Source organism: Pogoniulus pusillus, chromosome 44 (genome assembly GCF_015220805.1).
Source record: "Pogoniulus pusillus isolate bPogPus1 chromosome 44, bPogPus1.pri, whole genome shotgun sequence".
In the NCBI taxonomy this organism is placed as follows: domain Eukaryota; kingdom Metazoa; phylum Chordata; class Aves; order Piciformes; family Lybiidae; genus Pogoniulus; species Pogoniulus pusillus.
Window position 1 is genome coordinate 829972 of NC_087307.1, and position 24349 is coordinate 854320.

General features: G+C 51.0%; 2 protein-coding genes across 2 annotated transcripts in view; both read left to right on the plus strand.

The window, feature by feature from the left end:
* The window catches only part of LOC135192825 (deleted in malignant brain tumors 1 protein-like), a 75359-nt gene that overhangs the window by 7663 nt on the left and 43347 nt on the right, over nucleotides 1-24349 (plus strand). Inside the window, exons 2-5 of the mRNA XM_064176201.1 lie at nucleotides 849-1154; nucleotides 1322-1642; nucleotides 1727-2041; nucleotides 2396-2710. Of these exons, the coding sequence (XP_064032271.1) occupies nucleotides 849-1154; nucleotides 1322-1642; nucleotides 1727-2041; nucleotides 2396-2710 (1257 nt within the window). The remainder of the gene's footprint in view (nucleotides 1-848; nucleotides 1155-1321; nucleotides 1643-1726; nucleotides 2042-2395; nucleotides 2711-24349) is intronic.
* On the plus strand, nucleotides 4347-7820 carry LOC135192804 (uncharacterized). Its single transcript, XM_064176188.1, has 6 exons — nucleotides 4347-4460; nucleotides 4897-4992; nucleotides 5428-5514; nucleotides 5734-5886; nucleotides 7083-7235; nucleotides 7468-7820. The coding sequence occupies exons 2-6, from the start codon at nucleotides 4936-4938 to the stop codon at nucleotides 7621-7623; spliced, it is 606 nt and encodes a 201-aa protein (XP_064032258.1). The 5' UTR covers nucleotides 4347-4460; nucleotides 4897-4935; the 3' UTR covers nucleotides 7624-7820.

Here is a 24349-nt window from a genome sequence, read left to right on the forward strand (position 1 = left end):
GCACTTGCTGCCTGTCCTTACACTGGAGACTCCTCTGCCTGCCTTCTTACCCTCTGACCACCCAGTGATAGGAATGTGTCAGCCTGGCAGTGCACCTTGGCCACGGATGAGGATCCTATTCCTGGGCACTTCTAGTAGGTGTGGCTGTACATGGGCAGGAGGGGTCCTGGTTTACTATTGCCATCAAGACCCACTGGGAGCTGCTGGGGTGCCTGTGTGACTCTGTGGGCTCCCTGGCTGTGAGATGGGATGTGAGCATCTCAGTGCCTGTGAGCTCAAGGAATTCACAAGGGGCTTTGGTTCCTCCAGGCTTTGTCCAGCTGGTTGGAGGGGACAGTCCCTGCTCAGGACGTGTGGAAATCCATGACAAGAAGAAGTGGAAACCTGTCTGTGCCTCAGACTTTGATCTGAGAGCTGCCAATGTGGTCTGCAGGGAGCTGCAGTGTGGCACAGCCCTGTCTGTGCATGGGGCAGCTCAGTTTGGAGATTGGGCTGGTCCCATGTGGGACAGAGAGCTGCAGTGTGTGGGGACAGAATCTCTTCTTGCCTCCTGCCCCAGGGGATCCCCCAGGACCCAGCCCTGCAGCCATGCAGATGCTGTTGGAGTCACCTGCACACGTAAGGACTCAGGGATTTGGGGTTGGACAGCAAGAGTGTGCTGGGGAGGGTCAGCGGGCCCAGTGCTGGGCTGGGTGTGAGGACAGGAGTGGGGATGTGGTTGCCTTCAGCCCTAAGATCAGGCAGCAGGAGGAGGCTGGCAGGCTGCCTCTGTGCCCTGGCCTGCAGCTCTGGAGGGTGCAAGAGCACCAAGGCACTCTTTGCATCTTTCTCTGTCCATAATTTCACAGGGTTCAGGCTGGTGAATGGCAGCAGAGGCTGTGAGGGGAGGGTGGAGGTTGATGTAGAGGGCACCTGGGGCACCCTGTGTGAGTGGCACTGGGACCTGCTGGACGCCCACGTTCTCTGTCGTCACCTCAACTGTGGCTTTGCTGAGTCCGTTCCGGGAGGAGGCCATTTTGGGAGAGGCACAGGCCCTGTCTGGAGAGACTCCTTCCACTGTGCTGGCACTGAAGCCCAGCTGGGCCAGTGCCCCGTGAGCAGCCTGGGGGCCTCTCTGTGCTCCCATGAGCAGGACGCTGCTGTCATTTGCTCAGGTGAGCGCTGGCCAAATGCTGGCAGAGCTGCAGTCTGCCCTTGCCTGAGGCAGAGCAGGAGAGCTGCAAGGGCCTGCAGTGGTGCCAGAGCGTGGAGATGTGGCACAGGCTGCTGGGTTACTGGGTGCCCCCAAGGGCTGCTGCAGGGCTGCTCTCCCCAGGCCCAGCTGGCTCCGGTTCCCTGCGGCTGGTGGGTGGAGGGAGCCGCTGCGATGGACGAGTGGAGATCTTGCGGCGTGGGACGTGGGGCAGGGTCCTGGCAGAGCAGTGGCACCTGCAGGAGGCCAGCGTGGTGTGCCGGCAGCTGCGGTGCGGAGAGGCAGAGGCAGCCTACACCCTGCCCAAGGCTGGGAGAGGGCAGGGCCCCGTGGGGCTGCGAGGGGTGCGGTGTGCAGGGCACGAGGCCAGCCTGCAGCTCTGCAACACCTCCCTGCCCCAGAGCGTGCTGGCAGCAGGCATTGCAGAGGATGTGGGGGTCTCTTGCAGCGGTGAGTGGCACTGCCAGGGCCCCCAGGCTGTGTGCTGGCTGGGCAGCAGCCCCTGACAGCAGCTGGGGCTTCTTCCTGCTGCAGGGAGCCGGCAGGTGCGGCTGGCAGAGGGCCGCGGGCGCTGCGAGGGCAGAGTGGAGATCTACTCCCAGGGCAGCTGGGGCAGCGTCTGCGATGACAGCTGGGACCTGGCCGATGCCAGCGTCGTTTGCCAGCAGCTGGGCTGCGGAGGGGCGCTGCAGGCGGTTGGCTCCGCTGGCTTCGGGGCAGGCTCTGGGCACATCTGGCTGGATGGGGTCAACTGCTCCGGGGCTGAAGCTGCTCTCTGGGAGTGCCCGGCAGGGCCCTGGGGGCAGCACGACTGCGGGCACAAAGAGGACGCCGGAGTCATCTGCTCAGGTGTGTGCTGGGAGCTGTGCTGGGAGCACAGTGCCTGGGCAGGCTGGGAAGGGGCAGAGCAATGGACAAGGCTGTTCCTGCTGCCTCTGTCCCCCTGCCCAAGCCACGCCTGAGGATGCCAATGCACTCAGGTGTCCCCTCAGTGCCACTGGGTAACCTGATGAGATCAGCTGTCCTCAAGGTTCAGCAGGGAGAGCAGGGCTGCCTGTTCTTCAGGGCCCTTTCCCTGCCTGTCACTTCAAGGGGGTTATGTCGTCAGTGACTTTGTCTGGCTGAGGGCCTGGGAGGTGCAGGAGTGTTCCTGCTCCCACAGCCCCAGACCAGCCTGGTCCCATCTGAGCCCTTTCCTCCCAGAGTTCGTGGCCCTGAGGCTGGAGAAGAGCAGCAACTGCTCCGGGCGCCTGCAGGTGTTCTACAATGGCACCTGGGGCAATGTCTGCTCCAACTCAATGACTCCCAGAACTGTCTCACTGGCATGCAAGGAGCTGGGCTGTGGGGACACAGGGGACCTGGATACAAACCTGCCCTATGCTAGGGTGTCTGCTGCTGCCTGGCTGGATCGAGTGCAGTGTGGGGAGAGAAACAGCTCCTTCTGGCAGTGTCCCTCTGCTCCCTGGCACCTGCACTCTTGTGAAGACCTGAGAGATGAGGCCCACATCATCTGCCATGGTAATTCTGAGCTAGATGGGCACCAGCATGCCCCCAGATCTTGCTCCCAGCTGGCTCCAGCCAAGCACAAAGACAGGGCCCAGATGGGTCCTGTACCTGCCATACCTCTGCTGATCATATCAAAAGGGAGATTTCAGATTTCAGACCCCCACATCTTCCCCAGCAGGCCTCAGCTGGGTTCCCAGCAGCAATGAGTGAGGCAGAGATGTCTCCAGTCAAGGTCTAATTACAGACCAGAAGGTGTGAGGGAAAGCCATGGGCAGCCTCCCAGTGCTCTGGGAATTAGACTCCACACTGCTGTATGCCCCCACTGAGTGACACAGGTTTAGTTACTGCCATGAGGGAAAAGGCAGGGGGAGGCAGAAGCAGAGCTCAGCCTCACTCTCTGCTGCACCACCCCTGTCCAGCAGCCCTTCCACTGCAGCATTTCCTTCTGCAGGGAAACGACCAGAAGTGTCTGCAGATCTCTCAGCTCCATGCCCAGACTCCAGGAACTGCACAGGTAGCTGCTCCTCTGCACACCCCTCTCAGCCAGCAGGGCTCTTCCTGCTCTCCTGCTGCCCTGGCAGGGCTCTGCCTTCTCCAGCCAGGGAGAAGATTCGTGCCGTGGGAGGGCAGCACAGGTGCTCAGGCAGAGTGGAGGTCTGGCTGCACGGCTCCTGGGGCACGGTGTGCGACGACTCCTGGGACAGGCAGGATGCCCAGGTGGCATGCAGGCAGCTGGGCTGTGGGCCTGTGCTGTCTGCCCCGGGGGAGGCTGCCTTTGGGGAGGGGACAGGCCCCATCTGGCTGGAGCAGGTGGAGTGCCAGGGCACAGAGCCATCTCTGCAGGAGTGCTGGGCCCGGCCTGGGGACAGCGGCGTCTGCCGGCACAAGGAGGATGCTGCTGTGAGCTGCTCAGGTGAGTGAGGGGCAGGGAGCCCTCTCTGGGCTAGGGGCAAGGAGCTGGGAAACCATTTTCCCCATTGGGTGCCTTCATGGCCCCAGAGAGAGCAAGGCCATGGCAGCCTGGTGTCGAGTGGGCAGCAGCTGCTGTCTGGCTGGATGTTCCCCAGCCTCTGTGAGCAGAGCCCTGCAGCCCCCGGGCAGTTCCTGCACTGCCTGTGCCATCTTAGCACAACCTGGAGCAGGGCCCTGTGCTGTGTGCTGGGCAGGCTGAGCAGCCCCACAGGGGGGCAGTTCTGTTGGCATGTGTCAGAGCTGTTCCCACCTGCACACAGTGTGTCAGAGAGGAGGCTCCCTGCTCCCTGCACAAGCACCCTCTCAGCCCAGCTCTCCTTCTCCTCCCCTGCAGATGCACCCAGCACAGAAGCACCAACCCCCCGAGCAGGTAACCTCTCCTCCCTGCCAGGGCTGCATCTGCCCAGGGCCAGGCTCTGACCCACAGCTGGAGGGAATTGGCTCCTTTCTGGGAGGTGAAATCTCCAAAGATGGCATTGGGGCAGTGGTGTGGGGCTGGGCAGGGCTCTCTCTTCCCCTCTAGGGTGAGAGCTTTCCCTTTGCTCACCCCTGCAGTTGTCTGCACTCAGTGTAGTGGGTTAAGCACTGGGATGTGCTGGCCACACATTGTCCTTGGCCTGCTGCTGCCCTTGCTCTGCTGCTGCCCATGCAGGTGCTCCTGGGGGCCGTCGGACCAGCAGCAGCAGTGTCTCAGTGCCTGTCATCATCTGCATCGTCCTGGGAGCCCTTCTCTGCCTGCTCCTGGCCCTCCTGGCTGGACAAGTGCAAAGTGCCAGGGCTGGGCGCAGAGGTTGGTGCTTCCCCCGTGCTGCCAGGGCAAGATGCCTCCTGAAAGGCCAAGGGTGCTGTGGTGTGGCACTGAGTGGCAAGGGCAGAACAGTGACCAGAGTGTGTGCTGCTGCCTGCCCAGGTGCTTCTGCAGATCCCTGGAGCAGAGAGGGGGCAGCAGCAGGGGCAGAGCTTGCCCCAGCACCAGGGACCTAACCCAGGAGCCAGAGGGGCACAAGGGCTGTGTGTGGGGTGAATGTGCAAGGCTGTTGCTGCATCAGGTCACCTCCTTGGGGACACTGCCAGCACTGAGGAAGTGCCAGTGGTGGCAGAACTCTCCAGCAGTGCTCTGCTGTGAGGGCAGCCCTGGGCTGTGCCAGGGCAACAGAGCTGGAGGAGCAGAGTGGGGTCCTGAGCCTGCCTGCCTGTTCCTCTGCTAACCCTGGCTCTGTCCCCAGCTGCCCAGGCCCCTTGGGAGCCCTTCCCTGAGGCTGTGTATGAGGAGATTGGCTACAGCACAGCGTAGCAGAAGCAGGAGAGGTTCAGTGACTCAGGTGGGTCTGTGTCCATCCTGGGGGACACATCTCCAGGGCTCTTTGCCCTCACCCCTCCACTTACAGATGACTCCTCTATGCCCCTGGCCCATGGTGCCTGCAGTGCAAGGACTGTGAGGTCAGTGGGAAGAGGAGGCAGAAGCTGTGCCTGGAAAAGAAGGTTCCTCCTCACCACTTCTGCCTGTCCTAACCAGGGACAACCTCTCTCTGCCTGCCCCTGCAGCCTGGGTGACACCTGAGGGCTGAGGCAAGAGGCTGTCTCAGGGTAGCTGTGGGGCCCCTCTGAGATTGGATTTGTCCTCAGGCATCAGGGTGAGCCCTGAGCCTTTCTCCTCACTCAGCCCTGGCTCAAAGGCTCCCACATCCCCAGCAGCACTGACCACAAGCCAGGTCAGCAGAGAGCACTCCCATGACACCTCCTGCATCTCTCTACAGGCTCCTATTCAGAGGGGTCCTTGGCCAAGCTGCAGCCCAAGCCTGGTGACAGAGAGGAGGAGGAGGATGGCCTGGAGTCAACAGCAGGTAACGGGGGGCAGGGGGGGGTTGGTGTCTGCTCCCTGCAGGCAGGTGAAGAGCAGTGGTGTCCCTGAGTGTCATCACAGGAGCTGGGCAGGACATGGGCAGGGCTGCCTTCTGGTGCTGCCAACACCAATGTCTGAGCCCCAAATCTCTGCACTTCCTCCTGTCCCCTGCTCAGCAGGATCTGTCTTCCATCTGATACCAGCACCTCTCTCCTTCCAGATGTCTCTGTGCTGGCTGGAGGTGACCCACTGGATGGCTATGATGATGCCAGGGACATTGCTAACCCTGGGCAGGAGCCTGTGTTTAGACAGGGAGCCAGGGAAATGCCCAAGGAACCAGAGGAAGGATCAGGACCCAGAGATGAACCTGGAGGTGAGAGGGCAAGAGATTGCTGCTGGTTCCTGGAGTGCCATTCCTGGTGCCAGGTGAATCACCACCAGGCTGAGAGCCGATGGGGAAAGATGTCCCAGGATTTCTCCTTGGGATATGGGTTTGGTAGTGGGAGCTGAAAGTCTCAGAACTGCAAAGAGGAAGGGAGGAAGTTTGTTATTGTTTAAGCTTCCTGGAGTCCAAAAGCCCAACAGAACAAAATTTAGGATGCCTCCCTCTCCCCATATGGAAAATGAGGTAGAAGAGTCAAAGGGATGAAGCACCCAAAGAAACAGCCTCAAATTTGATCTGGAAGTTGAAGAGAAAACTTCAGCAATGACTAAAAGGGTGACCTAGGAGAGGGGAAGGCAGCAGGCACAAAGGTGTGCACAAGCCCAGGCTGGGTGGCAGTGGATTCTGCAGCTGGAGCTGGATTGCCCCTTGGATTCAGGAGGTAGCTGGGCTGGTCACGTGCTTAGCTGGCCTCGTGGTTAGCAGAGGCAGCTGCAGCAAGGGAGATGTTGCAAAGGTGAAGGCAGGAAGCAGGAGAGAGGAGGAAGCTCATCTGCCTCTTCAATAGGGTCTTGGAAAGGAAGTGGGAGTGGGATCAAGGTTGGCCTGGGTGGTTCTCCCCACGGGAGGGGCCAGGGACACCTGGGTTCAGGTTTCCAAACTCCACCTCTCACCCCAGAGGGGCTTAACGAGGGACAAAGTTGATGCCCAGAACATGAGGGGCATCCTTGTGGGCAAAGTGCAGTGGCTGCCTTGCTGCTTGCAGGGGCAAACCTGTGCTGACAGAGCAGTACTGAGGGCCCTGCAGCTGGGGCAGGCGCCTGGGCCCTGTCCATGCAGAGCACAGGCTGTGAGGATGCTGAAGAGCTTTCTGCTGCACATGCCCCTGAGGACACATGGGGGTGAGAGCACAGCTCAGGGCACAAAGCCCCCTGGGCCTTCAGCCAGCAGAGTCCATCCCTGCCATGGGGCTGGCTGCAGCTGGGAGGGAGGAGAGCTCTGTGCAGCTGGGAGAGACACAGGCACCAGGAGCTGGCTCCCATTCCTAGCAGCAGCAGCAACAGCAGCAGCAGCCAGGCAGTGTCTCTGCTTTTCCTCCCCCACTTTGATGCCTCCACAGTGGTTCCCCTGTCCACTGCTCAGCAGGATGTGTCCCCTTGCTGTCACCAGCTGCTCTCTCCTTTCAGATGGCTCAGTCCTGGCTGGAGGTGACCCAGTGGATGGCTATGATGATGCCAGGGAGATGTCTGGCCCTGCACAGGATCCTGTGTTTAGACAGGGAGACAGGGAAATTCCCAGGGAGCCAGAGGAAGGAGCAGGACCCAGAGATATGGCTGGAGGTGAGAGGGGAAGAGATTGCTGCTGGTTCCTGGGGAGCCACCCCTGGTTCCAGGGGGAATCCTTGCCAGGCTGAGAGCCCACGGGGAAAGAGGTTCCAGGTTCCTCATTGAGATCTGGATGTGGGAGAGGGAGCTGAAAGTCTCAGAACTGCAAGGACAAAGGGAGAAATCTGATGCTCACAAGAGGGACACCACTTTGGCTAATGTCCAGTTGCTGTCTTGCTGCTTGCAGGGGCAAACCTGTGCTCACAGAGCAGTGCTGAGGGCCCTGGAGCTGGGGCAGATGCCTGGGCCCGGTCCCTGGAGAGCACAGGCTATGATGATGCTGAAGAGCTGCCTGCTGCACATCCCCCTGAGGACACATGGAGGCGACAGCACAGCTTCCTGAGCCCTCAACCAGCAGAGCCCATCCCTACCATGAGGCTAAGAGAGATCTGAAGCAGGAGAGCTCTGTGCATCTGGGTGAGACACAGGCACCAGGAACGAGTTGCTACTGCCAGGAGCAGCAGAAGCAGCAGGACAATGCCTCTGCTTTTCCTTCCCCTCTCTGATGCCTCCACACTGGTTCTGAATAAAGGCTTTGAAGATTGGCCCAGAGCTGCTGCTGTCTGCCTAGGGGGTGGGTGATGGGTGTGGGTGCCTGCCTGAGCTGCCTGGGAGCAGCAGAGCACAAAGACATGGTGGTTGGAAAGGGACACATGTGGGGACATCAGGCTCAGGGTCAAGCTGCAAGGCCATGAGACGCCTCTGGTCCTCATGCACTGTTCCTGCTGGCAGAGACATTTCCATCCTGCCAGTCACAGGTCCCAGCACAGGAGGGGATGGGAACTGGAGACAGCCCAATATGAGCTAAGCTATCCAAGCTCCCATTCCTTATTGAGAGCATCAGGCTCCAAGTGACAAAGCAGATACTTTCAGTTAGGGTGAGAAGTGTGAACCACACACAGCATCCAAGTGATGCTTTTCCTTAGCATTTAGGTGCATCTAACCATTTGAATATGCAGAATCTTCCCTAATTGCAGTTACTGCCAAAGCATTTTTAGTGCACCTAAGCATTGGAATTTGCATATTCCTCCCAATCCCTCCTGCTTTGCTCACAGCCCCACAGATGCTGTTTATCAGAAGGCTCAAGGACAAATTCCTCTGAGCTTCTTCACACACAGCACTGTGGTTTTACTGAGCTTCAATACTCAGAAATCACATCCAAGACTTGATGGTACATGCTTCTAGGGGCTTGTGCCTCCCATTTTCCAGCCAGTGCCCAACAAATTCCCCCTTTTCCTTTTTGTGCAATCAAGACCTTGGATGTCACTTCATGAACTCCTTTCATAATACAAGCAAAAGCTATTCCCAATACCACTGACACCAAAACCAACATACCCAAAAATCCTCAGGGCCTCCTCCATTAAGCCTATCAACCAAGGTGATAAATTTCCAAACAGAGATCTTAACCATCCACCAAATGGATTATCATCCCTTACACTTTCTGGAGTATGTTCCTTTAACCATGCCAACTTCTTGTGAATTGACTCACTATGATCTGACAAGTTGAAGCAACACATTCCTTCCAAGTCCTCACAGCCATGCCCCTGAGCAAGCAAAAGACAATCAATAGCAGCTCTATTTTGAAGCAAATTGTGCCTAAGACTACTCTGATCATATAATAACTGATTCAGGATATCAGTGGTAACATTAGCTTGTTTGATTGACCAACAGGCTAGTTTCTCTAGCTGCCTTACAGCTGTGCAGCTGCTACTCCTGGTGCAATAGATGAGGCAAATACTTGTGCTGCAGAGGACCATAGTTCTACATCATCTTTACAGTCACTCTTAAGGTGGTGAAAGGAGCATTTAGTTCTACTCTATTTTTTAAGGCTTTGGGATGTTTAACCAGTCCCTCCAATGAGGTGCAGATAAACTAAGTTTACCTAAGTAACAGGGACCACCATAGGCCTTCCTGGGAATACCTTGCCAGGCTCTATCTCCACACATTAAAACACATCAGGGGGTAATGCTTTTGGGGTCCTCTTAATTCTACAACAATGAGCCAGTTTTTCTTTCTGCATACATCATGTCAATTGCTCCATAGGCACCAAGGGGTAAAGATCCAAGCCAGCCACCTAACAGTGCAGTAGTTGATTGCAGACTTAGACAAAAGTCAGGATTGCCAGGCTTAGTTAACAATGCTAAAAGCTTTTTCTGTAGGCCATAGAAAGTCATTTTGTTCAAAAGACCAAGAGTCCAGATGAGCTTCACAGTCACAGGAGAGTGCAGGTGTGCCACATCTTCTCTGGCTCTGTGTAGCAGTTGATGTTGTAGATTGGCAGATGTATCTGTTGTCCTGTATTCCTCCTCAGACTCCCACAGTTCTGGATTCACTCTGTAGTTCTCAGAAACCTTGATGTTTTCATCACACTCCTTAGCCATGAGCTGCATCTGTCTTAAGAACTACCAATTTCTAAATATGATACAAAGCTATGCCCCAGGTGTTGCTTTCAGACTGTTCTATTAGGCCTTTTCCCCACAATCCTTTACCTGTTTTTAAAAAATGAAGGCAGTGTTTCTCCTCTTTTTGCAGGGCCCTTGCACAAAGATAACAAGCACATTGCCACTTGTGCCAATGAAGTGGGTTTTGGCCCTTACAAGAGGTGCTAAGCTGAATCTCTATTTTGCTGTTATCCATTCATTAAACCAGAATCACTGAAAACTCATGAAAATACCCAAATTCATTAACCATGATCAAAACCTTATCATCCATACACACACAATCATAATTTCAGTGCTCCTTTCAAGATTTTGCCCCAATTCTGCTGTCTGAGCAACACTTCTGCTCACTTTAAGGAAACAGACTGGTTACAACAAGCTGGTCTCCATTGAAAGCCTGTGAACACAAATGGACAAGCATGCAAACAAACACAAAACCAAATACAAACATACTCATTGCTTAGGCTAACAAATCCATGGACCTTGTCTGCATGATGTAACTACAGGAAAAATTCTTTCTGTCTCCTCTCCCCTCCAAATCCTATCCTTCCTTTATTCTCAATTCTCCCCCCATTTGTTTTGTGAGTTACACATAACCCTAGTGCTATCTAAATGTACAGAACAAATCCTTTAAAATATTCTACCATATCCTTATGTCCTAAAATCCTACAATTGTAATCTTGCAAACTCTTATCCTTAATTATATTATCTATCAACTTAAAAAATCTAGCAAATGAAGGAAACACAAGAAAAAGCAAAGAGAACTCAAGAAACATGGCACCATGATATCCTTAGTGTCAGCACAGGAGAAATAAGCTGTAACCTATTGTCACGGAAGGTAGTTTGGGGGGATTAGGGGCAAATACGCGAAGGCTCACTCGTATTTTCAAGTGATTTATTGCTCAGACGTGGAAGATCCCCCTCCCGAACTAAATTCCCCATGTGAATTCTTTGGGTTTGAGGTTGTAGAGTAACATTTCAGGAAAATGGCAAATAAAGAGAGTCTGTGGTTTTCAGAGTTCCTTTGAGTCTTTGAAGTTATTCAGTCTTTAGGTAAAAGAGTCTTTTCTCTACTCACTGTTAGGCAGTTATTTCAGCAAAGTTCGAAGCTTTGGGCGGTGTCCCTTCCTTTGTCAGGATCGGGCTCGAGCAGGCTTCAGGCCTCTGCGGCCCTGAGTGAGAAGTCACCGGGGCAGGAACAGCAGGCGATGACAGGCGAACGAGCAAGCAGAGAGCGAGAGCGCGAGCGAGCGAGTTAGCTCCCGATCCAGGAAGACACACCATTTTATAATGCTTTCAAAGAGGTGTATCCTACCAGTGCAGGCTAATTTTACCTTATTCTTACAGATTGGTACAAAGTTATAATCAACCTGCACAATTGGAGAATTCTTACCAAAACAACTTCTAAGACCACCCCAAGCTCGGCCCACCACCAGGTGGTCAGCGGGCATGAGAACTGCCGTTTCTCCTAACCAAAACAGTGGCCAGCGTGCCTGGGAAGCAAGGCCAACAGTTAGGAAAACAGTGGCCAATGTTTACCTTTTATCTCGACTAGGGAGAGCCTTTCTCATGGGACTGAAGGATTGTTTTGGTTTTGCGATGCTCTTGGCATTAATGTGAGACACTAAAGGCACTAAGACTTGCACAACATGGATGATCTGTTAGGAGCTTCTGTTACCTTCCATGACACCTATACATTTACAAAGGAATTTCTTACCATAGTGTTCCATTATAATACTGTGGTGGAGGGGCAGTAGCCCCAAAACTGAGGCCTCTCTATGCCTCCACATGCTTGGACATGTTCTTCTGCCAGGACCTACGGCAGTAAACAGGTTGTGTAACACACACATGCCCAGCCCATGTACCCCTGGGGTCCGCCCAGGTAATCCCCTATTGGGAGGGTCCAGGCAAATATCTACTGCCTATTAAGGTAAGGTTTGGGCTTACTGCCAGCCTGATTGGTCACTTTAGATGGCCAAATGAGCCAGGAATCTAGGCTCAGAGTCTATAAAGAGAGGTGCAAAGGAGCACCACGTGTTCAGAGCATTCAGAGTGTTCAGAGGTTCAGACTGAGAGGATCAAGCTCAGCTCTCTGATCCGCATAGCAGCACAGACCTGCTTGCATGGCCTAGACACAGAGTCAGGCCTTACTCACTTGCAAACATTACTGAGGCTTAGCCCTCTTGCATTAATCTCAAGGCACAGTTAAGCTGTCTGCAAACCCTTTGAGAAGCAGAACGCCTGCACGCCTGCACTCCATACATCTATGGGGAGCCGAGAGCCCCCTGCCTAAGCCTAGAGCAGCCATACATACTGGCTTGCTGTCCTGCATTTAGCTATGGAACTCAAGCCTCCCTGCAGCCCGGCACACTGCTTGCCAGCGGTCCTGTAAGCCTGGAAAATTCTAGGCTCAGCAGACCCTTTCCAGATAGTCTGCAAACCTACAAACACAGCCTGCTAGCTCTACAGACGACAAATCCTTCTCCTGCACCTGGGAATCCTCCCAGCTGATCATCCCTGGACACACACAGCATCCAGAAGCAGCAGCACCAAGGCAGACACCACTTCATGGCAGGAGAGAGGTTAGAGAAATCCTGTTTACCCCAGAGACTGGGAACACCTTATCATTCTTCTGCAAGCCGGGACAGATTCCAGCCTCACCAAGACCCGAATACTGTGCACACACTGTGACACAGTCTCGGGAGGGTGATTAATAATACTTATGAGCAGCACACCTAAGCAAGCTTTAATTCCTTTGTAATATAAGTTACCTCTGTCTGAAGAGCACACACAGTTTCAGCCCTTGCTGGGCAAACAGTACAGTTGTTAAGAGGCATTAAGCCTAAGGGAATCTTTCTCTCTGTCTATAGTTGATAATTTGATATTTCCATTTAGTAATCAAATCCCTGTAAATATATCCCAAGCTGTTTTCATAATCTTGCACTACAAACCTAATTACATAGTGGTTGGGGGTGGTACAAATTTGTAAATATTAATTTTAATAAATAATTTTATAAAAAATTAATACCACTTCAAATTAATTTCTCACCTCCCCCTAACAGAGGAGGAATAGAGAAATCCCCTCCACGACAAATACCTACCAAGTGCTAAACAAACTCTATTGCAGTTACCTAAGGCTCATGATGCTGTTAAAATGATCCTAAAAACTCTAGCACAATTAATAACCATTTAACATCTTATCCAGGAAACTCTCAAACTTCAAGATCTATTACAATCAAAACCAGAAACAGCATCAGGATTTCAATTCATGAAATAGCTGTCACAAGTTCAGCCTGTCTCTCCAAGAACAGAACACTTATCTCTGCAGCAAAAGAAAAAGGATGGAAGAGAGGGAGAGGGGTGGGGGAGGGTGGTGGCTTGCATTCCGAGCAGCAGATTCATCTCTCGTCTGAGCCATCCAGTCTCCCAGCTCCCATCCCTACGGTCCCCGTAGCTGTTGTTCCTGTGAAAGAGTGATGGATTTGGTCATGTCAGTTCACTTTAGAGGTGGGTGCAAAGTTGTTAAATCTTCATTGGAGAACCCAATGAGTGGTCACAATCACGGTATATCTCCCATGAGCTTCTGAGCATCATTCAAGGAGTTGATTTGGGTGTGGAACTGAAGCTTTTGTGGTTTAATTCTACTGTTCGTAATTTCTCATCCAAGATATTTCCATGGAGCCTGTTTTTGTGCTTATTCTGGAGCAACCTTTAATGCCTTCTGTTCCAGTTGTTGTTGTAGTTGAATCTCTTGTTGTTTGGAGAAAGGCTCTTTCTGAGCCAACAAAATGTCATTCATGTAATGATATATTAGAGTTTTAGGCCACAGTCGTTGCAAAGGGCAAAGGGCTCCATCTACAAATAGTTGACACAAAGTTGGACTATTCTTCATCCCTTGCAGGAGAACTGTCAGCTTTAAGCAGTCTTTCTTGTGTCAGCGGTCACTGTTCTACCCATACAGGTTGATCAATTATCCACTTGAGAGGAATGGGGAAAGACTGCAGAGCAGTGGCCACTAATAAAAATCCTGTGTGTCAGTAGTGAGCATCATACCCAGTGGGTCCAAGACATCCCTGCCAATTAAGGCATTGGCTCCGGGATGTACTGTCCACTTGTGCCAGCCCCAGGCTGGCTGGAGACACCTCCTCTGAGCACTATATAAGACACTGCATTGCCTTAATAAATCGTACTGATGCACAGATGCCTAGAAGCTGCTGTCTCGAGTCGTCAGTACCCCGATCTTGCCTCTCGCCAGCCTCCGTACCCCGACAAATGGCGCTCGAATAGGCTAATTGGACCACCGGCAGGCCTCCAGGCCGCAATCAACATAACTCTAAGCCGGCCCTTGAGCCGCTGGGGTCCCGAGGAGGGGCCGAGACATCGCTTCACCTCCATGCGTAAGGAGCTGGCAGAACTGTAAGAGATCGGACGCTACTATACCCCCTGCTGGGGAAGCGCGCTGTTTTTCCTTTTTTTTATCCTCCCCTTTGCTTAACCCGTTACTAACCACGGGGGACAGTGTCTGCTGATACGGGCACGCTATACAGATAGGCGCTCATTGAAGATTGGAACTGCTCATAGATATGGGGGTGCTTTAATAACGGTGGCTGTCATGACGATGAATGCGACCATACAGATGGGCATATCCTGGGGGCGGTAATCGTGCATAGCCAGGTCCCCCCCTGGAGCAGCTGCCGCTGGAAAGCAGAAACACACACACCCCCCCCCCACCCCTCCTTTCTTGCTTACGGAATCTTGCCGGGGAAGCGCGCTAGTTTTCCTTTTTTATCCCGTCCCTAACTGCGGGGGATAGTGTCTGCTGATACGGGCGCGCTATAGAGATAGGCGCTTATTGAAGATTGAAACCGCTCATAGATATGGGAGTACTTTAATAACAGCAGCTGTCGTGACGACGCATGCGACCATACAGATGGGCATGTCCTGGGGACGGTAATCATGCACAGTCAGGTCCTCCCCGGAGCAGCTGCCGCCAGAAAGCAGAACTCCCCTCCCCCCTTGCTTACGGAATCTTGCCGCTTAATGGAGCACTCTTCACCCCCTCCCCTTACTTTCGGCGGAATAGCAACCGCGCGGCACCGGGAACCACCCCTGACCACCACGCGTGATGGCGGCTGCCGGTAGCCCCTCCCACCACCCCATGATGGCGATTGCCGATGGCCATCCGGCGGTGGCAAACTGCGAAAGTTTCTCAGCCTGTAAAAGTTTTTTGGGACTGCTGTCCAAAGTGGCTGCTTCCAGCCACTACTGCCATGTCCAATCTGCCAGCTGCTACGGCCCTTTCCTTCTGCATTTGATCATCAGGATGGCAGCTCCCCCGCCACCGTGTCCCCGACACAAAAGGGATGAAAAGCAGAAAGAAAAAGTAGAAACGGCAGCAGCGCCCGTGCTTCCTGAGTCTTGCCGCCAGCAGAAACCCTCCCCCCCCCAACAAGCAGCAGAGCTCAGAGGAGCCGCGCCCCCCCCCCGACAAACTGTGGAGCCTGGCAGAACCCAACCCCTCCCCGTGCCCCCCACCGATCGTGTGTACAGGACAAGAAAACACCATTAGGACGGACGGATGAACAGAAAGACTCTGGGGGACGGGGCTTGAAGATCACCCTGCGAAGATCAGCAAGAAATCGTCTGGAAGTCCAAGCCGCCCTTCCCCCCCCCGCCCGGTGGCAGAGTTCAGCAGGGTCCCTTTCCCATCACTGGCTTGGAAAGTTCGAAAATGGCGGCGGCTCCACAGGTCATGGGACACACCCTCCACCTCTTTCTTCCCCCCCCCGGCCTCCTTCCCCTGGCACGGGCGGCGAGCATGGCTCACCTACACACACACACACACACACACACACCCCTCCCTGCACTTTCTCAGCGGGAAATGAACAGCTTAGTTCTTAATGTAACAGACTCATATTTTTGTATCTTGCTACCTATATGAACTATTAACATCAATATTAATGCTTTTTTTTATTATACTGGATCTTACAGGTTAGGAGTTTACTGAATAGGATGTTAAATGATTGCTAATTGTATCAGAATTTCTAGGAAGATCTTTTCCCCTCTGTTTTGATTCTGACTTTCTTGTGGTACCACACTTCTTGAATTTTTCTTTGCCTTTTTTTCTCCTATTTCCTTCATTTCCTATATCTTTGAGCTGTTAAAATAGTATAGTTAAGGCTCAGAGTTTGTAATATGGCAATTGTGGGATTTTTTTTCTATGGGGAAACCATGGGATGTTCTGGTTTTGGGTTCTTTCTGTATATCTGGGTAATACTGGAATAAAAAAAAAAAAGGGGGGGGGGAAAGGGGGTAGAAAGACAAGGGAGCAGGTATAAAGAAATTCTGCAGACAAGATCAATGGGTCTGTCAGCCTAGGCACCCAATATGTTTGTGTTTGTTTCTGTACTTGTTTCTGTATTTGTTCACTTGCATTTGTCTCTGTATTTGTTTGTGTTTGATCCCTTATCTTCACAGGCATTGTAAGATGGGGACCAGCTTGAGTATGATTAGCCTGTCCTTTCCTAAGGTGAGCAGGAATCCTGCTCAGATGGCAGAATTGTGGTAAAATCTTGAAAGGAGTATTGAAATGATGGCTATATGTGTCTATGGATGATAAGGTCTGACCATGGTTAGTGAATCTGGGTATTTTTATGAGATTCAGTGATTGTGGTTTAATGGAATAGATTCAGTTTAGCACCCTTTTGTAAAGGCCAAAGCCCACTCAAATTGGCATGAGATGGCAATGTGACCGTCTATCTCTTGCAAGGGCCCTGCAAAAGATAAAAGACACTGCCCTAAATTCTTAAAGTAGATGAAGAACTGTGGGAAAAGGCCTAAGCAGAATACCCTGAATGCAATATCTAAGGCATATCCTTGGACTATATTTAGAGGCTAGTAGTTCTTAAAGCACAATGGACAGACGCAACTCGTAGCTAAGAAGCGTGATTAGAACATGGAGATTTCTGAGACTGAATCCAGAACTGTGGGAGTCTGAGGAGAAATACTGGACAGCTTGGTGCATCTGCAGCTCTACAACATCGGCTGCCACGCTGAACCAACGAAGACAACGGATTTGCACTCTCCAGTAGCTGTGATGTTCGTCTGGACTTTTGGGTTTTTGAACATTTGATTCACTGTCGCTTACAGGAATAGCTTTTGGGATTGCTAGCTAAGCTTGGGTTGTTAGTTTGCCAGACTATTGCCACTAGCAAAAGGGTTCTTCACAGATGCATTCTCTTAACTTTAGCATTGTTGACCTGCACTTGTATCATCCATACCTGTATCAAACACGGCCTGTATAAGATCGAACGTGGGTTGCTCAAAGAAAAGAAGGGGGTATTGTGGGAAGCTTTCTCCTGCAACGAGGTATGGAATGTAAACATCAGGCCCTGTGATGGGAAGTGTCCTTGGAGCCTCACAGGCTCCCAGGGGCCTAGGCTGAGGACTATGAGCAACCCACGCACAGCTGTCAGGGGGTGGAAACTGCCGTCCCCTGGGGCGGACCCAGCCCCAGGGGGCTGACCCTGGCCAGCCCCCCCTGGGTGGTACTCACAGGTTGTTTACCACAGGTAACCCATCTCTGCCTTACACATAACTTGGGGCCAATCTGTACTGTCCACTTGTGCCAGCCCCAGGCTGGCTGGAGACACCTCCTCTGAACACTATATAAGACACTGCATTGCCTTAATAAATCGTACTGATGCACAGATGCCTAGAAGCTGCTGTCTCGAGTCATCAGTACCCCGATCTCGCCTCTCGCCAGCCTCCATACCCCGACACCGGGGGTAGTGGCATAATTGTTCTGCAAGGTCACATTTGCACTCAGTTTCATCGTTGGCCTCTGAAGGCTGACTGTCATCTTGATCGTCAGATTCCGAGGCAATTAAAGCTGTTACGTGAGTTTGGCACAGAGCGTTCTTGGTAGAGGGCAGGGTGGGGGTTAGGGGGGGAAGGGCAGGGGCTGAGTTCAGGCCTTCAGCGGATGGCGCAGAACTATCAGGAGGTGATGGAGATGACATTTCAGATTGCGCCAGAAATGCTGCGGCTGCCGCGGAAGCCATAGAAACAGGAACGCCCGAGCCTGGCTTGGCAGGTTTTATCTGGTCGAAAATTGAACTCGGCAGGAGAATCTCTGAGTCGTTAGCATTATGCAGCTTTCAGATGGCAACAGCCACCAAATCTCGCTCTATTTTATATTTCTTAATAGCATTTATGACTTTCACGTCCTGTAACAGACTACAGAAGTCTGGCTTTCTCCTTCAGCAAAGTATAAGGGGTCCCAAGTGCATAGCCATAGGCTAAAAAGTCACTGTTGCTGTTATAAAAAGAGTAAGAAGAAAAAAAAGCTACCTCCTTATCCATCCTGTAGCCTCCGCAGCCCACGTTGTCATGCTATATGCTGCCGCAGCCGGCAGGAGTCATGCCCACCCCTCTGCCTTCCTTCTGCTCTGCCGTATCTTTCTTCCTCTTTGGAAAAAATGGACTTTACCTCGCAGCACGATGAGGGTCGGGTAGGAGGGGATCCAGTCGGTCGTCGTTGAATCAGCAGTGCAGGTCTAGTGGCGCGGGGGCGAGCAACCCAGCCGCGTGGGTCACAACGGCATAGATCGGTGGGGGGGTTCCACGGCGCAGCTCCAATGGCAAAAGGTCCTGCAGGAAAAAAACAGCCCAACTTGGTCGCAGAGCAGGGAGGTCCAGAGTTTGAGGGTATTGGGGTGCCACTTGCAGAAGGGAACCGGGAAAGCAGGGAGACAGCTCAATGTGAGCTACGCTTCTGAGCAATCCAACTCTTTATTGAGAGCGTCAGACTCCAAGATACAAACCAGATACTTTCAGTTAGGGTGAGAAGTGTGAAGCGCATACAGCATACTGAGTAGTATTTTCCTTATCTCTTGGCTCATCTAACTATTTGAATATGCATAATCTTCCCTAATTGCAGTTACTGCAAAAGCATTTTTAGTGCACCTAAGTATTGGAATTTGCATATTCCTCCCAATTCCCTCCTGCTTTGCACACAGCCCCACAGATGCTGTTTATCAGAAGGCTCAAGGACAAATTCCTCTGAGCTTCTTCATACACAGCACTGTGGTTTACTGCAGTTCCAATACACTCAGAGCTCACATCCAAGGCTTAATGGTATACGCTTCTAGAGGCTTGTGACCCCCATTTTCCAGCCAGTGCCCAACAGAGAGAGAGCAGAAGAACATGTCTGGGCAAGCCAGGACATGTATAAGCCTATTTTGGCCTGTTTGGGCCTACCACAAACCAGCAATTGGACATGCAGTAAATGTAAAGGCACAAAGCACAAGAAACCTCACCACCATTCAGTGTATGAATCCAGCCCCACCTGCAAGCCACAGATTCTGGGACCACCACACCTTGACTCCACCCAGAGACAAAGCCTCTCCGTGCCGCAGTCCCCAGCCACAGGCAGGTAACACTCACAGAGCATCCTGATGGAATCTGAAAGGGAAATCCCTGGGAAAAGCTCCAAACTCTAAACAGCAAAAAGCTGCTAACTCAGCTGAGAGCACACTTGAGAAGCAGCACAAAGAAAGCTGTGAGGCAGCACCGCATGGCAGAAGGAAAGTGTGTGTCAGAAACGCATCTCCAGCTGCTTCTGAATCTGGAAGCCAGCATTCCCATAGGGAACAGGAAAGGCGTCACAGCAGAAGGATCCACACTCGAGATTCCAGCTGCTCTGCTGACAAGCCCCAGAGATACTATAAATGGTTTCACCCACCAAGAATATATTTGTGGAGAGATTTCTGCTAACGGGACATGAAATGATAAACATGAGCAGCCCGTGCTGGGAAGTGTCCTTGAGCCCATTTTCGGCTTAAGATACCAGGTGCTGGGTAGCAGCCCCCACATGCAGCTGCAGGGGGTGGAGTGCCAGCTGTATGTGGGCAGAGTTAGCCAGCCCAAGGGGTCTGGGTTAGCCAGCCTTGGGGCTGACCCCTCAGGATGTTATTGTACATCACCCTATCCATGCCATGCTTGCAACCCTGGACCAACCAGAGCGACTCACATGTGCCAATCCTAACCTAAGTTAGTTGTGCACACCTCTTGCAAGAAAGCATAGAAGTCACTGTAACATGGAAATAAACAGAGAATGACCATCTGACCATAGTGGTGACCCAAGAGTCATTTTACCCAGGTGCTCCACCAGCTAATGGCACCTGAACAGTGAAACAGGCATTCAGGTAAGACCGAGGCAGGCTGGCAATGGGAAGTATTGGTGTAAACCCGTGGAGCACCTGGGTACAATGACTCTTTGTTCACCAATATGGTTCAATGGTCATAGTCTGCTTTATTTCTGTGATACAGAGACTTATATACATTCTTACAAGAGGCTGCTCCACCAAGACTGGTTACGCACAGAGGGTACAGGGTTCCACGTAAGGCATGAATAGGTCAGTATACCATAACAATCTGAGGGTCAGCCTCTGGGGCTGGCTAAACTCTGCCCACCTGCAGCTGCACTCCACCCCCTGCAGCTGCATGTGGGGGATGCTACCCTGTGCCTGGTATCTAAGCTCCTAGGATGGATTCAAGGACACTCCCAGCACGGGTTGCTCATGTTTGTTGGAGGACGGAGACCGGTGCGGCGAGAGATCGGGGCACTGAGAGTCGACTCTGTGGCTTCTGTGCAGCAGTGCAATTTATTAGGGCGATGCAGCAACCTTTATAGCCCCCAAAGGGGGTGTAGACAACTAACTTAGCTCAAGATTGGTACAAGTGGAGGGTACAGATTGGCTCCAGGTTAAGTGTAAGGCAGAGATAGGTTAACTTACAGTAAACACCTTAAGGATCCCACCCAGGGGGGGTGGCCAGAGTCAGCCCCCTGGGCCATGCCCACCCCATAGGCGGGCAGATTCCACCCCCTGACAGCTGTGCGTGGGTTGCTCATAGTCGCAGGCTCAGGCCCCTGGGAGCCTCAAGGCTCCAAGGACACTTCTCATCACAGGGTCTGATGTTTACCTTTCATGCTCCGCTGCGGGAGGAAGCTTCCCACAGTACCCCCTTCTTTTCTTTTGAGCAACCCACGTTTGATTTTAAACGAGCTGTGCTCAGTGGGAGCGCAGGTCAATGGTGCTAAAGTAAAGAGAATACATTTGTTAAGAATTTTGCTAGTGACAACAATCTGGCAAACCAGCCACCCAAGCTTAACTAATGATCCCAAAAGCCATTTCTGCAAGCGACAGTGAGTCAAATGTTCAAAAAACCCAAAAGTCCAGACGAACATCACAGCTTCTGGAGGGTGCAAGTCTGTCACGTCTTCATTAGCTCACTGTGGTAGCCGATGTTGTGGGCGAGTGAATTGTCCAGTACCTCTCCATAGCTTTAAGTTCACTTCATACTTCTCAGAGATCTTGATGTTCCCAGTGCAGTCCTCGGCTATGAGCTGCGTCTGACGATTGTGCTTAAGAACTACCAACCCCAAATACAATACAAGAGTGCGTCTTAGATGTTGCTTTCAGGCTATTCTGCTTAGGCCTTTTCCCACAGCTCTCGATTCACTTCAAGAATTTGGAGCAGTGTTTTTTCATCCCTTGCAGGGCTCTTGCAAGAGATAAAGAAATCACTTGCCATCTTATGCCAATTTTAAGTGGGCTTTGGCCTTCACCAAAGGGACCAGACCGAATCTATACAATCATTGAAGCTCATGAAAATACCCAAATTCATTAGCCAAGATCCAATGCCTTATAATCCAAATACTCATGATCATCATCTCTATAACTCTCCCAAGATCTTACCACAATTCTGCCATCTGAGCAAGATTTTCTGCTCACTTCATGAAAGGACAAACCAATCATATTCAAGTTGGTATCCACCTTAGGGCCTGTACAGACAGGTGATAAAGCATAATACGAACATATTCAATACCTAAGCTGATAAATCCACTGATCTTACTTGTATGATGTGTCCAAAAAGGCTGTAGTGTTTCTCCATGCCTCTCTTCTTATTTTACTAGCTCCTCTTCCACCTCGCCCCCTTTTCCTCTCTTTTTTTTTTTTTTTCAATTTATATAAAAGACAAAATTCTACATTTCTATACGTTAAAGAAAAAAAATAATCATATAACTATAATACTGTCTTAACTTATAAGCCTAGTAGAAAAGGAAAAGAAAAAAAAAAGGTGTGTGAGTGAGTGTGTAAAAGAGAATATGGTACCATATTATCTTTAGTATAGAAAAAGTGAGTAGGGACTTATAAGTATAAAATATGATGCCTTACCATAGTATATCAGTATAATATCTATCAAAAGCTAATTATGTTCTATCATGATTGCCTAAGAATTACTGCATTATTAACATTATCCTAAAAATCCAATATTATTAATAAGCATCAGTACCTTATCCAACAAATGTCCAAAATACAAAATATATTATAATTAAAGTAAAAAATAACGGTAAAATTCCAGAGTCCAACATAGTCATCAAGACCCCAGTCTATATCTTGAGAAATCAACCAGGCTGTGTTTGCTGTCTACCCGGCTGACTCGGCGGGGGGTTGCCACTATCACAATTTCCAGGTACAGCTTTGGTCCAGCGTGAAGGAACCCACAAGGGACCTGACTGGGTAGAGACACACATGTATCCTTGTCCCAGATAAATCACAGGGGCCGGGCCTCCCCATAGTCCGGTCTTGGGGTCCTTATACATAACTGTCATTTGCACTGGAGGCGCTCCTTTTTGTACCAAACCTGAGTGCACCTCTGCAGGTGGTCCTGGATCATCACCAAAAATACACAGATGGTTAATAACAAAAAGGGTTTTGCTCACGCGTTCAGCTGGGTCGGGTATGTCCCGAAACTTTTCAAGGTAACCTTTTATCACCTGATGGGCACGCTCGATAATAGCTTGGCTCGTGGGTGAATTGGCTATGCCAGTGGTGTGAGTAACGCCCCATTTTTGCACAAACCTCCGAAATGTCTCACTGGTGTATGCAGGGCCATTGTCTGTTCTAATTCTTTCTGGCACACCCATCACCGCAAAGCATCCTGTCAAGTGTTTGATAGCGTGAGTGGCTCTCTCTCCCGGCAGCGGCGTTGCCCATATGTGTTTGCTATAGGTATCAACAGTAACATGGAGGCAATGCAGTCTGCCAAAGGAGGGAACATGAGTGTGCTAGTTTGAAGCAAGCTGGAATGTTTTGGTAACAGAACTAGATAACGGGCAGTGAAATGAAAAACAATTGATGTCAACTTCTCTCACAGTCACGCTGAGAACTCTGGGAAGAAGAAGAAAACATTCTCCATTTTGTCTCTCACTCTTGCTTTTGCCTTAGACCTGGTCACATCTCATTAACCCTGCTCCTACTAACCTTGCTCCCTAACCTCTTGGCTGCACCTCTCTTCTTCCTGAGAACTGGGGTAAGGTTGAGAGGGCCGGGGGGAGGTGTTGGGGTGGTTTGAGAGCCCCTCCTGGGGACTCAGGTTTCTGGGAGGGGAGTTGTGCTTTTGTATTGTTTATCCTTTGTATATTTCTGTATATAATTGTATATAACTGTATATAAGTGTATATATTGTAAATAGCTGCTTGTAAATTCTGCTAGCTGTAAATAAATTGCTTCATCTATATTCCCAGGGTCCGTCTGAGTTAGCTGGGGCAAATTCAAAAGTGTGGGGGGGCGGGGTAACCCCCAAACCATCACATTTTTAATTGGCTTTCCCAACGTGGGGCTAGATATATTGGAGTGATTGGAAATTAGCTCTGGGAATTAAGATGAAGCTAATCAAGCAGCTATTGTATTTGGTTGGTGCATTGCTCTGGTCTGGTTTTGTTTACTTGGCATTTAATTGGATAAAAGCTCAAATTGTTGCTTATTTCATTGATCTGGCTTATAATGAGGCTAAAGCTAAGGTTTCAGATATGTTCTGGAGCTGGGGTGATTTTATTCTTGGTTATGCTGGTTTTAATATCTCTGAGAATATTAGCAAGGACATTACAGGAGCTCTGGTCAATAATGTGACAATCAATGGAAATTCTGCTTTAAATATGGCTCTAATGAGAGTTATTCAGCCTAAGACAGGAATTCCAACTGTTTGCATAGGTACATGCTCGTGTAAAACTGTTTTTCTTCTCACAATTTTTAATATTTGCCTCATGATTTTAATATTCATATTAATTTTGGCATTATTGGTGAAAAATTCAAAACCAGCTTCTGTAAGAGCTAGGAAAAATTCTGTGTCTCAGAAGCAGTCTCTTTCACAGCAAAACAAGGGAACACAGTTATCGGCTTCTCCCTTGCCAGCCTCTGCCCCTCCTTCTCCAAGTGCTGGGAACACAGCCAGTGTTCCCGCCAATAACATAAACAATAAAGATAACAGGCAGAGTTCGGCAGGAGGATCAGGAGCACAGGCAGGTACCCAAAATCAGAATGTCCCTAGCAAAAATCAAAACATGTCAGGGTTGGCAGGCATCCCAGGAGGACAGGCAAATAATCCCACTAATGTTAATAATACTACTAGTGCTAGTAACGCTAGCCCAGTCAGTCCAAATCCTAATGACACCAGCTCAGCCAATTTGAACCCCCAGCCAGCAGACCAGAACCAAAATCCTCCTGTTAAAAGCAAGGCAGATCTGAACTCACAAGCTCCAAGTCAGACCCCTAAGGATTCAAA